Source organism: Stegodyphus dumicola, chromosome 4 (genome assembly GCF_044657685.1).
Source record: "Stegodyphus dumicola isolate Sdum_Otavi_A_Nest chromosome 4, ASM4465768v1".
In the NCBI taxonomy this organism is placed as follows: Eukaryota; Metazoa; Arthropoda; class Arachnida; order Araneae; family Eresidae; genus Stegodyphus; species Stegodyphus dumicola.
Genome location: NC_140771.1, coordinates 146,957,184 through 146,972,149, shown reverse-complemented (window position 1 = coordinate 146,972,149; position 14,966 = coordinate 146,957,184). Strand labels below are relative to the sequence as shown.

The 14,966-nt window shown below is 32.7% G+C and overlaps 1 protein-coding gene across 3 annotated transcripts in view; it reads right to left on the bottom strand.

Annotated features, from left to right (window-relative positions):
- Positions 1 to 14,966, bottom strand: part of LOC118191352 (tetratricopeptide repeat protein 28-like) — a 91,293-nt gene that overhangs the window by 61,058 nt on the left and 15,269 nt on the right. For all 3 annotated transcript variants that reach the window (XM_085815593.1, XM_085815595.1, XM_085815594.1), the window contains 2 exons: positions 6,858 to 6,967; positions 3,979 to 4,212 (listed from right to left, as the gene is read on the bottom strand). In XM_085815593.1, the coding sequence (XP_085671719.1) occupies positions 3,979 to 4,212; positions 6,858 to 6,967 (344 nt within the window). The remainder of the gene's footprint in view (positions 1 to 3,978; positions 4,213 to 6,857; positions 6,968 to 14,966) is intronic.

The following is a 14,966-nucleotide window of genomic DNA, read 5'->3' as shown; positions in this document are numbered from 1 at the left end:
CCTTGCCATGTCAAAAGGCAAGGAATTTTTTTTAGAACCATCTGCATTCTTGTTAATAATTGCATCACAGCAAGTTTCCGTTTTTGTTTTGTCTAACTGTTGATCGATGGCGCCATTGCTGAGTAAGCGGTGATTATTATTTTTACAATAATCAAAAATTGGCGGTAAACAATAATATAACACTTTCAGTTTATCGATATTGCTTTGCGTTTGCCGGTTTGTTTTTGCTTTTTGTGAAGTTCCTTTTTCAGTGATATGGAAATTGAAGCTTTCTGTACAAGAAGGTAACATTTTTGCACTTTTCATATAATTTTTCAATGTGAACGAAATATGTGTATCTGTGAGATGTTAATACTGCTTTAATTGTGACTCATAGTCAGGGTTGTAGCCTGAATTTCCATAAAGGCATGCTGCTGAACACCCAAATGTTTCAAAAATTATATTAGCAAAAGAAAATTACAATTACACGTAAAGTTGAATATTGTTTTGAGTATAAATATGTTGTTTTTTAACTCTGATTTAAGAGTTATTACTATTATTATTGTTATTATTATTAGTGGTCCGCCAAATACAAAATTATATATGTAGTGGTCCGTCAAATTCTAAAGGTTGACGACCGCTGCTCAAGCACATACCTTCAAATAACAATATCTGAAGTTTCATATCAATTGGTTGAGCAGATAGACCGTAGGAATTCATATATCTGAGAAGTTATTTTATGACCACCCTGTATATTATATGTATATATTACATAGGGGTTAAAAAATAGGGAAACTCAATTTAAAGAGTGTTAAAATATAAAGTGCAAACTTACGTGTGAAGAATTTTGCTAATTATTTAAAAATGGATACGTTCCTTTATATTAAAAGATTACTTATATGAAATATTTTAATTAAAGAAAATTAACAATTTTGGTTTTAATGAATGTCATTTTAGTTGATTACATTAAGACAAATGAACGACGAATAATTTATTTAATAAAGCAAAAAGAGATAATTTTACAAATTTTGAATTCTAATTCTTTTCATTCTTGGAAAAAATATCAACTTTCTAAAAAAAATTTTGAATAGATAGAAAGAGAAAATTAAATTATAATAAAATAAAAAAGAAAGCAAACGAAAGTAAACGAAGGTATAGATAATCTTTTTCAAAGACATTCAAAGACAAAATTTCATGCCTGAAAAGCCTTTTCAAAAGAAACATTTTCGTATGTTGAAGCAGTAAACAAATTATTTTTATTATTAATTTTTCCCACGAAATTATTTTTTCCCACAATTTAACACTGGTTTTCTCCTTCAACCCTGTAGTTTACGAAAAGAACAAACAATAACTTCTTTTAATTAATTTTTAATCGTTTATCGGTGATATGCAGGGTACGTTTTGGTTATGCATTTTAAACTGAAACGTGTAACTATATGATTTCTTGAACACCAAACTTCATGTAAATAATTATCATCCTGTTGATATTGCATTAAAACGTTCCAGCGTATACCGATTATGAGAAAAGACTTTCAACTATGTACAAAGAGTGAAACTCCTAGTTTCAGTTTCAGGTTAATTTCTCAGACATCAGAAATGTCTCAAACATCAGAACAAACCATCCAGCCGTTAAAGCATGGACAAATTTATATTTCCTATTTATGTTACAATATGAATTGCAAATAAATTTAATACCAGTCATTAAGTTAACTGTAATTATGTTAATAAGTTAATAAAATAAAGTAAAGCAATTCTTCCTGTGTTTCCGTTTTCTGTGGAAATGTCTTAAAAACGTGGCTATCGGTGATATTCTGTACCATCTTTCAAGTAAATACTAGTCACTTTTAGAAGTGTATACCTCTTAAAAAAAAAAAAAAAAAAAAAAAAAAACCTTGAGAGGTTTATTGTAATTTATCAATCACGTAATCATGAAACGATGAAACTATATATTCATACAACTATTTGTTCTGACTTACAATTTGGTTTTATGTATTTTTGTATTATATGTGTTTGTTATCATATTATTTATTAACTTAATTAGTATTTTTTTGTATAGAAATTTCATGTTTATTTATTGTGCGTTTTATTTACTTTAGAACTGGTGGTCACTGATTGGGTTTATACATGTTTACTTCAAATAAAGTAAATATGTATTTATAAATAATAAAATTAATAGTTTTATATTATTTATTTTTAAAAAGTTTATTTATAAATAATAAAATAATTTTTACTTTTTTATAATGCAAGAAACATAAAAAATGTATATGCATCGGGAACTAAAATTAAAAATTATCCCCAATAGAAATTAGTCTCTGAAACTGATGTAAAACAAGAGAAAGCATAAACATGGAACACAATATTTCTGAAGAATTTATTTTTAAAGTTAGTTCACAGTATAACTAAGAAATAGTTTTGAGCTCTTAGAAGTTAATTTGTCTGAATGGAATTCTTCTCAAAGTTTAATGTGTCTGTTTATAATGTGGAAAGCATGTAGAGTCCAAGTGGGTTAACTTCTATCTATATACTGGAGTAGCAGGAAATTACACAGGAGAAGGGTTCACGTACCCTTTATTAGCTCTTTAAAATTTACAGTGCCATAACTCGACGCTAACAAACTTCGCCTCTACTTGGGCGGTAACTGAAAGTCAGATAGTTGAAATTAAAAGTTGAAATGTTTAACAAGTGGGAAAACTAGCCTACAGGGCTCAGCGAGATCCCGATCTTGTACCCTCTTCTAAGCTAGTGGCAGCAAAGCAATGCAATTGAGCCACTTGAATCAGCAATGAGCAAACGTACCTACGGCAGATTTGGCAGCTAGAGCCTAACACTTTTTTTCTCCTACCGAAACTCGGCTTTTAACTGCTTCCTTCAAAATAGAAAATTTGCATTCGTTCACGCGCGCTACAACATTTAACTATTCTGACACTGACAATTAGGGGAATGAAGGCTTATAGGAAAGTTTCAAATAAAACTTTAAATATATATGTATCTCTATGTAGATTTTTTAACTTTGAGACGATTGACGTTTGAACTGTAAGTACAGCTCAACTCAGATCAAAAATACTGACAATCGAACTCTGCTATTAAGCTTCAGTGAGATTCTTTACCACCACGTTGTATATATTTGGCGATTTCTTCCGCACTCGGGGACATTCTGAAACCTTCCAGAAAATCTATTTTCGAATTTCTAGGATTTAATTTTTTCAGAACTTCCAGAAATTCTCAGAGACTAGCCCTAGGCGGCTGTTAGACAATTAGTTCAAAATTATTATTATTATTATTTCTCTATAACGATTATTTCTCTATAGGGCATACTGCTTCATTTATTATTGCTTTGGACTATGCTATGAGGAAGAATTGGGTGACCTGAGACATTCTTCGCGGAGAATTTCTCCTTACTTCTGTTCTTCTGCTTTCTCTATTTTTAGCTGTTTATCTTGCTATAGCAAGATTAAAATTAAGATTAGATTTATTAAAAATAAAATTTCTTAATTGTCCATTAAATTGTCCACCAAATTGCTTATTTTTTCTTCCAAATATCGAAATATAACATCCTGTTTCTTTTTATTACTTCCAACTACTTATATTACAATTTCAAATATATGTGTGAAGTGGCTAAGAACTGTTTAAAATGTGAAAGAGTTTTAATGCAATAGTTTAGAGTTTTTAACGTAATGTAAGAGAGCTTTAAAATTATACGAAATTCAACTTCCGAATGGCATAGATTCTTGAAGCAAAGCGATGGAACTTGGCAAAATAACAAAATAATTTTCCTTCTTGAAGAGCAAATATTCTCATTAGATTCTGTTAAAATGCTTACCGCATTTCTTTAAAATAAATATTAGTTTTAAATATCTAAAATGTTTCTTACTTTGTTACAGTAAATCTAAAAAAGATGAACATTCCATAACTTAGTCACCATTGACAACGCATTTTTATTTTCATTTTATTTAACTTACAAGTCAACTGCAACTTATCAGAAGTTAAACTGTAACTAACCTGAGCTTCTTCAATTTTCCCTTGATACCTGCATAGAAGTAGTAAGTCCACACAAGCTTTTATGTAGGCTTTGTAAGCGGATTTTCTCGGTATTTTAGGATCCATATAATTTCGGATGGCATTCAAGTACAAGTCTTTGGCAATCTCATGAGCTTTCTCAGCCAACTCTCTCGCCTTGGTAAAAGATTCTAATGACATAGCTACACTGTGCCGGTATGATAGCAGTAGTAAGTACTATAATGCAAAATCATAAAATTTATTTATAAATAATAAAATTAATAGTTTTATATTATTTATTTTTAAAAAGTTTATTTATAAATAATAAAATAATTTTTACTTTTTTATAATGCAAGAAACATAAAAAATGTATATGCATCGGGAACTAAAATTAAAAATTATCCCCAATAGAAATTAGTCTCTGAAACTGATGTAAAACAAGAGAAAGCATAAACATGGAACACAATATTTCTGAAGAATTTATTTTTAAAGTTAGTTCACAGTATAACTAAGAAATAGTTTTGAGCTCTTAGAAGTTAATTTGTCTGAATGGAATTCTTCTCAAAGTTTAATGTGTCTGTTTATAATGTGGAAAGCATGTAGAGTCCAAGTGGGTTAACTTCTATCTATATACTGGAGTAGCAGGAAATTACACAGGAGAAGGGTTCACGTACCCTTTATTAGCTCTTTAAAATTTACAGTGCCATAACTCGACGCTAACAAACTTCGCCTCTACTTGGGCGGTAACTGAAAGTCAGATAGTTGAAATTAAAAGTTGAAATGTTTAACAAGTGGGAAAACTAGCCTACAGGGCTCAGCGAGATCCCGATCTTGTACCCTCTTCTAAGCTAGTGGCAGCAAAGCAATGCAATTGAGCCACTTGAATCAGCAATGAGCAAACGTACCTACGGCAGATTTGGCAGCTAGAGCTTAACACTTTTTTTCTCCTACCGAAACTCTGCTTTTAACTGCTTCCTTCAAAATAGAAAATTTGCATTCGTTCACGCGCGCTACAACATTTAACTATTCTGACACTGACAATTAGGGGAATGAAGGCTTATAGGAAAGTTTCAAATAAAACTTTAAATTATTAGTTAAAATAAATATTAATCCCTACAAGCATAATTAATTAAATTATGTACATTAAGGACCGTTATAGAGTTATACATTATATTACATATATTATTGAATTATATAACTAATTAAATTATATACATTATGGAAACTACTGAAGGTTTTATGAATTATGAACTTATCAATAATTTTACAAATGATTAACTCATTAATTTTATAAATGAATTTCTTCCAAAGTAAATGTCATCTTCTAAAAATTCATCATTAAACGTGTGAGTGTTTTATAAAACAAATAAAAACGTTTACCTAGCTTTTATTTTTCATGCCTTTAAAATAACAGATTAAAATTACCAATCACATGAAAAAAAATTACTTTTCTGCTAGGTAATATTTAATTAAAATTGTAAAGTAAAAAATTATTAGGAGTACTCATAGAAAACTGATATAATTTAGAACAAACTACATCAAAACTTTCGATAATGTCAAAGCAGTGCAGGCAATTAAATTACAGGAAAACAACTTACAGGCAACTGTGACCAACATAACTGATGAAGAAATAGTTATAATATTGAAAAAATTTCGTTCTTAAAACATATATAAAGCCAAAAATAAATATTAATTTTTATTACTGCCAGTGCATTTTAATAGGGGGACCGAAACGTAATGTCGCTTTTTTACATTAAATTCAAACGAATAAATTTGTAACAAGTTTTTATTTTTAATCAATAATATAATCACTCGTTATCAGCAACCTTTTGCCATATAGTATGCAGGTTTCAATCCCAGACCGGTGGTTTGATCAATGGGGTTTTGAGTAAAATATCTCGAGATGAAATTTTGGCCATTATCCAAATTTTCAACTTTTTGTCACTAAGAAAATGTTGTAGGGATCGGAATAAATGGAAATCCGAGGGTGCGATGTCGGGCGAATATGGTGGGTGAGGCAGTACCTCCCGCCCCAATTCATTATATTTTTTTAGTGTTCATCTTGCACAGTGCGGTTTTGCATTGTCGTGTTGCAGAATGACGCCTTTTTCCGTTGACAATCGCCAGATATTTTTCGATTAAAGATTGGTTCACTAGATAAAATTGTTCACAATAAAGGTTTACATTAACAGTTTTCCCAGGTTTCAGCAATTCAAAATGAACAATTCCGCGAATACTCCATCAAACTCCCAGAAGCGACTTTTCGGGATGTAAACCCTTTGTAACCCCTATTAAAACTGCCTTTTGAATTTTGGATTATCATATAGGACTTATTTTTTTGTCTCCACTAATCAAACGATTAAAAAACGGTTCTGTATGGTGCCGTTGAAACAATATGTTGCATGTAAATGGATAAGTTGGTTTTGTTCTTTTCGGACAGATTATGGGGGACTCAAACGCCTGCTTTGCTTATTTTTCCATTCTGCTTTAAATGTTCTTGGATGGTTGACCAAGGTTGGTTAAGAGTGTTTGACATCGATTTGCTTCTACTTCTGCCTTTAGCATGTTGTTGTCGACATGCGCAGAAGCGACATTACTTTCCGGTCCCCCTATTACATTTCATATTTTTGATATGAAAAGTTCTTTCTGACTTTATCATTATAGCCAGATTGTATTAAAATTTAAATGTCAATTTTTATTATTAAAGCAACTCATTTAAAATTTGTTCAAAATAAACTGTTTGTATTAATTGCTAGCTAATACAGAACAAATTAACAAACGCGTCCATGAATGAAAAACTGATAGCTAGAGTATAAAATAACTTCGATTTCAAACTCACTTCTTCATTGACTTTTATTATAATACAGTAAAACATTATATACCTCTAAAGGATTTCTATTCTTATTTTTCAAAAGATGATCTAGAAGAAGAGAACTTGCCGGAATATTCGTTTCTAATAAGTTTCTTAAATGCTTTCCCTTCGCCTCTACATCTGAAACGAAAAAATCAGAATTAAATATTATAACCATCTTAATTATTAGTATGTATTATTAATTTTAATTTAATTAATTCGTCATTCAAATTATGGAATTTCGCATATCTTAAAAAAAGATACGGAATTCAAAGACTCAAATTTTCGTTTATATATATATATATTACATATATATATATATATATATTATTAATCATTATAAGGGCACAGCCCCTATCCTCCTAGATGGCACAAGCCGGCCGTCTGATCAAAAACTGGAACTGACCAGAATATATATATATATATTGTAGAGATGTTAGGTTATTTTGAGACAGGAGAAATGAGCAATGCCCTCGCCGGGACTCGAACATGGACCTCTTGAACACGTACCGAGAGTGCTACCGTTACATAACGAAGGCATGCAGAAAGGAGGGGGAAAATACCTTAAAATGTATATATATATCTATATATAATTTTTATCTTACACACACATATATATATATATATATATACGAGGGCTATCCAGAAAGTAGATTACGTTTTGGAATAAAAAAATAAACAAAGTATAGGAAACAAATTTTATTATATACAGATGAAAGCCACACTCAAATACTACTTTTCTACATAGTCACCATACAAATTAAGGCATTTATCGTAGCGATGTACGAGCTTGGAAATTCCTTCGTCGAAAAATTCGGCCGCCTGCGCCTTCAACCACTTCGTTACCTCTTCTTGCAGCTGCGCGTCGTCATCAAAACGCTGCATAGCCAGCCACTTCTTCATTGCTGGGAATAGGTGGAAGTCGCTCGGTGCCAGGTCGGGACTGTACGGCGGATGAGGAAACAACTCCCACTTAAAAGATTCAAGAACTTTACGAGTGACATTTGCCGTGTGGGGCCGGGCGTTGTCGTGAATCAACAAGATCTTAGAGCTCAACATTCCTCTGCGCTTGTTTTGAATTGCTCTTCTGAGTTTTTGGAGAGTTTGGCAATACCTTTGAGAGTTTATTGTAGTGCCTCTTTCCAGGAAGTCCACCAAAATTACACCTTTTCTGTCCCAAAAAACAGTCGCCATCATCTTCCTTGCCGACATTGTTTGCATGCATTTCTTGGGTTTTTGGGGAGAACTTGTGTGCCCCCACTGCATTGATTGCAATTTCGTTTCACAGTTCACATGTTTCACCCATGTTTCGTCACCAGTAACGATGCGATCGAGTAAAGAGTCACCATCCTTATGGTAAGCGTCCAAAAAGTTCAACGCTGCAGCCATTCGCTGATTTTTGTGGTCCTCTGTCAAGATTTTTGGAATCCATCTTGCACAAAACTTGTGGTAACCAAGCTTTTCGCTGATGATTTCGTGCAACAAACTTCGCGAAATTTGTGGAAAACTCAAAGAAAGTTCCGTTATTGTGAAATTTCGATTTTCACGGACTTTAGCATCGACTTTTTCGAGAAGTTCGGCGGTCACTATGCTGGGTCTCCCACTTCGATCTTCGTCGTGAACATTGGTTCGGCCATTTTGAAATCTTATGACCCACTGACGCACTCCACCTTCAGTGATAATGTTGTCCTTATACACTTCACGAAGCTGCCGATAGATTTCTATCGGTTTACAGTTTTTTGCAGTCAGAAACCTTATTACTGAGCGCACCTCGCAGCTCGCGGGATTTTCAATTAACGCAGACATTTCAAACCGTCACAGTATCTGAACGGAGCACAGCACGAACCTCTCACTAGCACGGCTAGATGCAGACTGAGCTGCGCAACGCTCTGACCCCAAGATGGCCGCGCTAGCCCCGCCCCTAGCGGACACAGACGGAAACGTAATCTACTTCCTGGATGGCCCTCGTATATATACATATATACATATATGGTGATTATAAAATATAATACATATATATAATGGTGATAATAAAATAGTTTCTCTCTATGAAGGCATCTACAACTAAAAACAATGAACGGAATGAAACCAAATTTCACATACAGACTATTGAAGGCATGGAGAGATGAGTTTTATAAAAATTAAAATAATAATACCAAAAGTCGCTGATAGGAGAGATTTTGTCTCTCTCGGAATTGAAAACAACTCGAAAATAGGATACAATGAATGCGAGGAAAATGTATTATGCAAAATTTCTGTATTTCAATACAAAAAAGTGCACATGCAGAAATGAATGACATAATGTCTGGAACTCACAGAAAATAATCTTTCATTAATGAGCATTAGAGTCCCCTGAATTACGTGCAACATTTTCGATTTGCTGACCTTCGCCGTGTGCAAGTTATTACAAATTTAAAACACCCCTACAGTAACAAGTCACATAAGGTGATGTCCGTGGAACGAGACGGCCATTTCATCAGAAAATATAGGTTGATAAGTCTCTCATTACCGAAATGCTGGAGTAAAAGGTTCTGTATTGAGCGACAAATATGTGGCCGTGTTTTATCTTGCATAAAATTTGTCGAATCCAGACATTGTCTTTGCTGCATTTCAAGAAAGAAAAAAGTTTTCAGCATTTTCTGATTTTTCTCACTACTAACGATTCTAGTAACAGGGCCTTTAGGAGTGATATTCTCAAACCCGTATAGTCATGTTATGAAATCGGCTGTGAATCCACATCACGCGTTTACTTTTGAAGAATGTAGTGGTACTTGATTGATCACCACGGGCCGTTCAGATGCCCCATAGTGGTAATTGTGAGTATTAACGGAACCAATCAGATAAACCTGAGTGCCCCAAACATATAAAATTTTCTCCATGCAATATTTTCCAAGGCCAGTAATTGTCGATTTCCATTCAGGCAAGATATGTTAGCTGTAAACTCAGATGTTTATTGTAATCTGTCATTCTTAGCTTTCGTGCTATCGAGTTTATTCAGATAGAAATGTAGTATTTTCTGCAAGATTTTCCTGACAGCAGCATAGGCACAGCGGTTCAGCGAAAGCTTGGACGATTGCTGCTATTGCAGAAACGCCTAGACCATAGCTACTCTCTGTGAAGTCGAACACTGCAGTGGCATTTTCTGTTTCTGCATCGTAAGATACTGCTTTTCGTATTCAGCCGTCTTTAACTCAAAACTATCCAGTTTCTTCGAATGGTTTAATCATATATCTCAGTGCTACAGCAGTCATTGTACCTTTAGGCTCATTATGAAGTCTTCTCAATTCTCTAAATGTAGCTGCAGCGCTGAACTCTGTAGTGTTCCGCCTAGATGGTGTAATGGTTGGGGGAGCCTACTGCGGTACCAAAGGTCCGGATTCTAATCTCGAAGAAGGCATGGATGTTTGTAAATGTATGGAGTATTTGAGGAATTGGGCACTTTAAATATATGTCGAGCCGAAAGTTCTCTCCACCCCTGGACTCGTTCAACGGGGTGCTCTCCATCAAACCTGGAGTCGGAACTGAAGTCGTACTGTCACCTGTATGGTACTCAAGGCTCTTGCCAATGACAGGCGCAATCTTGCTGTCTTTGCCACAATGAATTTCATGGGTTTGTTCTAATGTTATTATCAGACAAGTGAGATAAATCTCCACACAACACTCTCTAGTGTGAAATAACTTTACGAGTACATCATGCTCGGATAAGGTACAGCGAATAATAGCAAAAATCAACAACCAGCCGTAGAACTGCAGACTCAACATTCTCTCCTCTTTAAAAGGAATGAGTTGCTCTGCCGTCACGTATGCACTTAAAATTTTGACTAAGCTACCTGAATTGTACACAATAACACGCCGAACAAATACTAATTCAGAAGTCAAACAACAAAAATCAGCGTTATACACACAAAAATTTTTCACAGGACTAGATTCGATGGTTTTACCGAACCATCATCTTCAGCTGCAAAACCGCAAATGAACAAGATAGGAAATAATGATTAGATAAGATAAGAAAGCTTGGACAAGAATAAACAAATGGCGCCATCTGTTGGCGAAACCAGAACTAAAACATAATTTCTCTAAAAGCCGAAGGCAAATTTGGATTGGAATTAGGATCGTTAACTAGAACAGAAAGATTTTTATGAATGTGAAATGCCTCTAGAAAATCCAGTTCTCCAATGGAAGATGTTTTTTGAATAATTTTGGCAGCAGAAAAATTGAAAGTGTGATTTTCGGACCAACAATGTTGAGCGACAGAAAACTTCTGTGTTTCCTTTTTTCTAACATATGCCTCATGTTCTTTGACGCGAAATTTTAAGGCTCTCTTAGTTTGGCCAATGTAAATTAAACCACACTGGCAAGGAATCCTATAAATACCCCAGGAATTCATATCCGGAATGGGGTCCTTGAGTATAGAAGTTGGAATTTTATTGATGGGAGAATAAACAACCCGAAAGTTAAATTTCTGCAAAATATGTGCAACTTTATAGCTAATTGATGGAAAGAAGGGAATGACAACAGAATTTTTATAATCTCCTAAAATAAGAGTGTGGCTTTTAGTGTGTTGAGATGAGAATTTTTTAACTGCGTGATTAATAATGTTGGGTAAAAAGCCCCTGTCAATAGCTATTGCTTTTAAATAATTTAGTTCTTCATCAAGGGCTAGTTTGGAGGAGCAAACTTGAAGAGCACGGAAAACATAGGAATAAAATGAAGCTAACTTTTGTTTAGTCGGATGACATGATTTAAAGTGTGGTGGAAGGCAAACCGATGAAGGTTTACGGTAAACTGTAGTACTGAAGTTGGATGTGAAGTTGGATGTGGAATCAAAATTGTTTGAAACTTTAAACTTCCCGACATGGTTCCGCTACGTAGACGATACTTTTACCCTGTTTGAAGGTAATAAAGATGATTTAAATAAAGTTCTTTCAACAATGAATTCTATTGATCCTGCTATTCAGTTCACTTTTGAACTTGAGACTTGCAATTCTCTTCAGTTTCTCGACATTCTGGTCACACGTAACACATCCAACTTCAGTACTACAGTTTACCGTAAACCTTCATCGGTTTGCCTTCCACCACACTTTAAATCATGTCATCCGACTAAACAAAAGTTAGCTTCATTTTATTCCTATGTTTTCCGTGCTCTTCAAGTTTGCTCCTCCAAACTAGCCCTTGATGAAGAACTAAATTATTTAAAAGCAATAGCTATTGACAGGGGCTTTTCACCCAACATTATTAAACACGCAGTTAAAAAATTCTCATCTCAACACACTAAAAGCCACACTCTTATTTTAGGAGATTATAAAAATTCTGTTGTCATTCCCTTCTTTCCATCAATTAGCTATAAAGTTGCACATATTTTGCAGAAATTTAACTTTCGGGTTGTTTATTCTCCCATCAATAAAATTCCAACTTCTATACTCAAGGACCCCATTCCGGATATGAATTCCTGGGGTATTTATAGGATTCCTTGCCAGTGTGGTTTAATTTACATTGGCCAAACTAAGAGAGCCTTAAAATTTCGCGTCAAAGAACATGAGGCATATGTTAGAAAAAAGGAAACACAGAAGTCTTCTGTTGCTCAACATTGTTGGTCCGAAAATCACACTTTCAATTTTTCTGCTGCCAAAATTATTCAAAAAACATCTTCCATTGGAGAACTGGATTTTCTAGAGGCATTTCACATTCATAAAAATCTTTCTGTTCTAGTTAACGATCCTAATTCCAATCCAAATTTGCCTTCGGCTTTTAGAGAAATTATGTTTTAGTTCTGGTTTCGCCAACAGATGGCGCCACTTGCTTATTCTTGTCCAGGCTTTCTTATCTTATCTAATCATTATTTCCTATCTTGTTCATTTGCGGTTTTGCAGCTGAAGATGATGGTTCGGTAAAACCATCGAAACTAGTCCTGTGAAAAATTTTTGTGGGTATAACGCTGATTTTTGTTGTTTGACTTCTGAATTAGTACCTGAATTGTGCCTATTTCCTAGTGCGCACGTGATAGCATTGCCAAAATCTCTATCGGAAACTTTTGATAGTTTTACTTATTCACTTATTTTAAGAATTTATTCCTCCATGCCTTCCACAGTCTGTATATGAAATTTGGTTTCATTCTGTTCATTAGTTTTAGCTTTGAATGCCATCAAATACAGAAAGTTATTTTATAACCACCCTGTATATTAAACTTTCGGATTCTAATCTAAGAATCGACTGCTACACTCTTAATTTTCTGTAGATAATTTAGCACTGCATGCTAAGTGTTTATTTGTGTTATTTTGCCAAATAATTCTTCCTCTTTACTCTGGCTTTGATTTTTAAATGATTCTTGAAAAATTTAAAGCCTTTTAATTTTACCAAATTATATTGAGAAAATGAATCTCGATATACTAGAGATTTAATAATTTAATTGATTTACTAAATTTCATACGTACCTTTTGAACAAAAATTGGTTAATTTTTACGAAGAAATTTTTTAAATTTTGTTTTTCACTAAATAAGTTTGAAATTTTACTCTAATTAAAAACTTTAATAATAAGTAAAATATCTTTCTTTAATTTTTTCCCTTATTATTATTCTCACCTAAAATATCCAAGAGATTAGAGAAACTAATAGGAATCTAATAATGTGGAATTAGTTGAACTTATTTATTAATGCTCTTTTACTTGTAAATAATAATAAAAATCCCCCGTGTAATCTTCTCTATTTATCTCCTAAAAATGAGCGAAATAAGTCAAAACGCTATTTCGCTATGAACACAATTTTAAATTCCATTCAAATTTTGTTTAAATATTGAATTACAAGAGAATGTTTTTATAACCTATGAAGTTTTCACTAAATTTTTAAGCACTTAAAATAATAGCAGGATTTTATCTGAAACTTAAATGAGCATACAAAGTAAACACAAAGACAAAAAACCTCTATGAAAAATGTGTTACCAGTAGTTTATGATATTTGTATATTTAGTTTAATTCTGTGTCTCAATTATCACAATATTTCGTATTTTGTTTAATTATAAACTCGATATTTTATGAGCACATCTCTAGGGAATCCTTTCTGAAAATAAATAAATAAGAAATCCAGTTATTTGGATAGATTTTGGTCCTAATTAATCCAAATAATTTTACAGCATAAATGATAAATAAAAAAGAGGTCTAAATTTTATTTTACTCAACGAATAAGATTTATTTTTTATATTTAAAAATTTATGGCACAATAAAAGTACCAAATATTTTTTAAATAACTGAAAAATGAAAAATGTAAAAGTGATAATTAATATGAGCTAAAGTGCACAAGTACTAATTTATTTATCCTTAGCACATAAGCTTATTTTCTTCAAAATAATATAAAATATGAAATAATTCAAATAATATAAAATATAATATAAAATAATTCAAATAATATAAAATATAATATAAAAAAAGACTGTAAATATTTCTTTTCTAATTAAGATAACGAAAGAACTTTATCAGAGAAAATAAAGGAAATGAATATTAGCTTAAAAACGACAAAATTTGTATTGGTTACCTTTTAAAATGTGCTTTATTTGTTCTTAAAATAATAATTACAGTTTTAATTTATATTTCGAACTTTATCGAAATAAAAATTTCAAAACTTCGAAGCGTAATAGTTTTTGCCGCATTTCTGAACTCATTCTTTAAGTCAAAATAAGTTAGACGAATTTGGGAAAAAAGCAGGTAGTCAGAAAACAGTCAAGCTTAAACTCCAGCAGCAAACTTAGTCAGCAGCTGAATTCAATGGATTCGTTAATGGACAATAAAGATTCTAGCATAAGAACCCCACTTCGAACACAATTAATGAAATGAATTACATAAATTCGAAATGTTGTACTGAACTAAAGTATATCAGCTCTGAGAGGTTTGTTACTAATTTTACTTAAAGATTAATTAAATCGTCTAAAGTTAATTTTACACTCATGTTCAGAGAAAAGTATGTTTGCATGCACATTTAGTTTAATTTAATTTCTTTATTTGCTTGGGTAAAATCTCGAAATTAAGTTTCACCCACCCAAGTTATTAACACGATTTTAAAGAGATTTTTCGCATATATATTTATAACAGACCGCCCAGCCAGGATAGTGATTAGTGACCCTGACTGCTTAGCCATGGGACAGGGCTCGAATC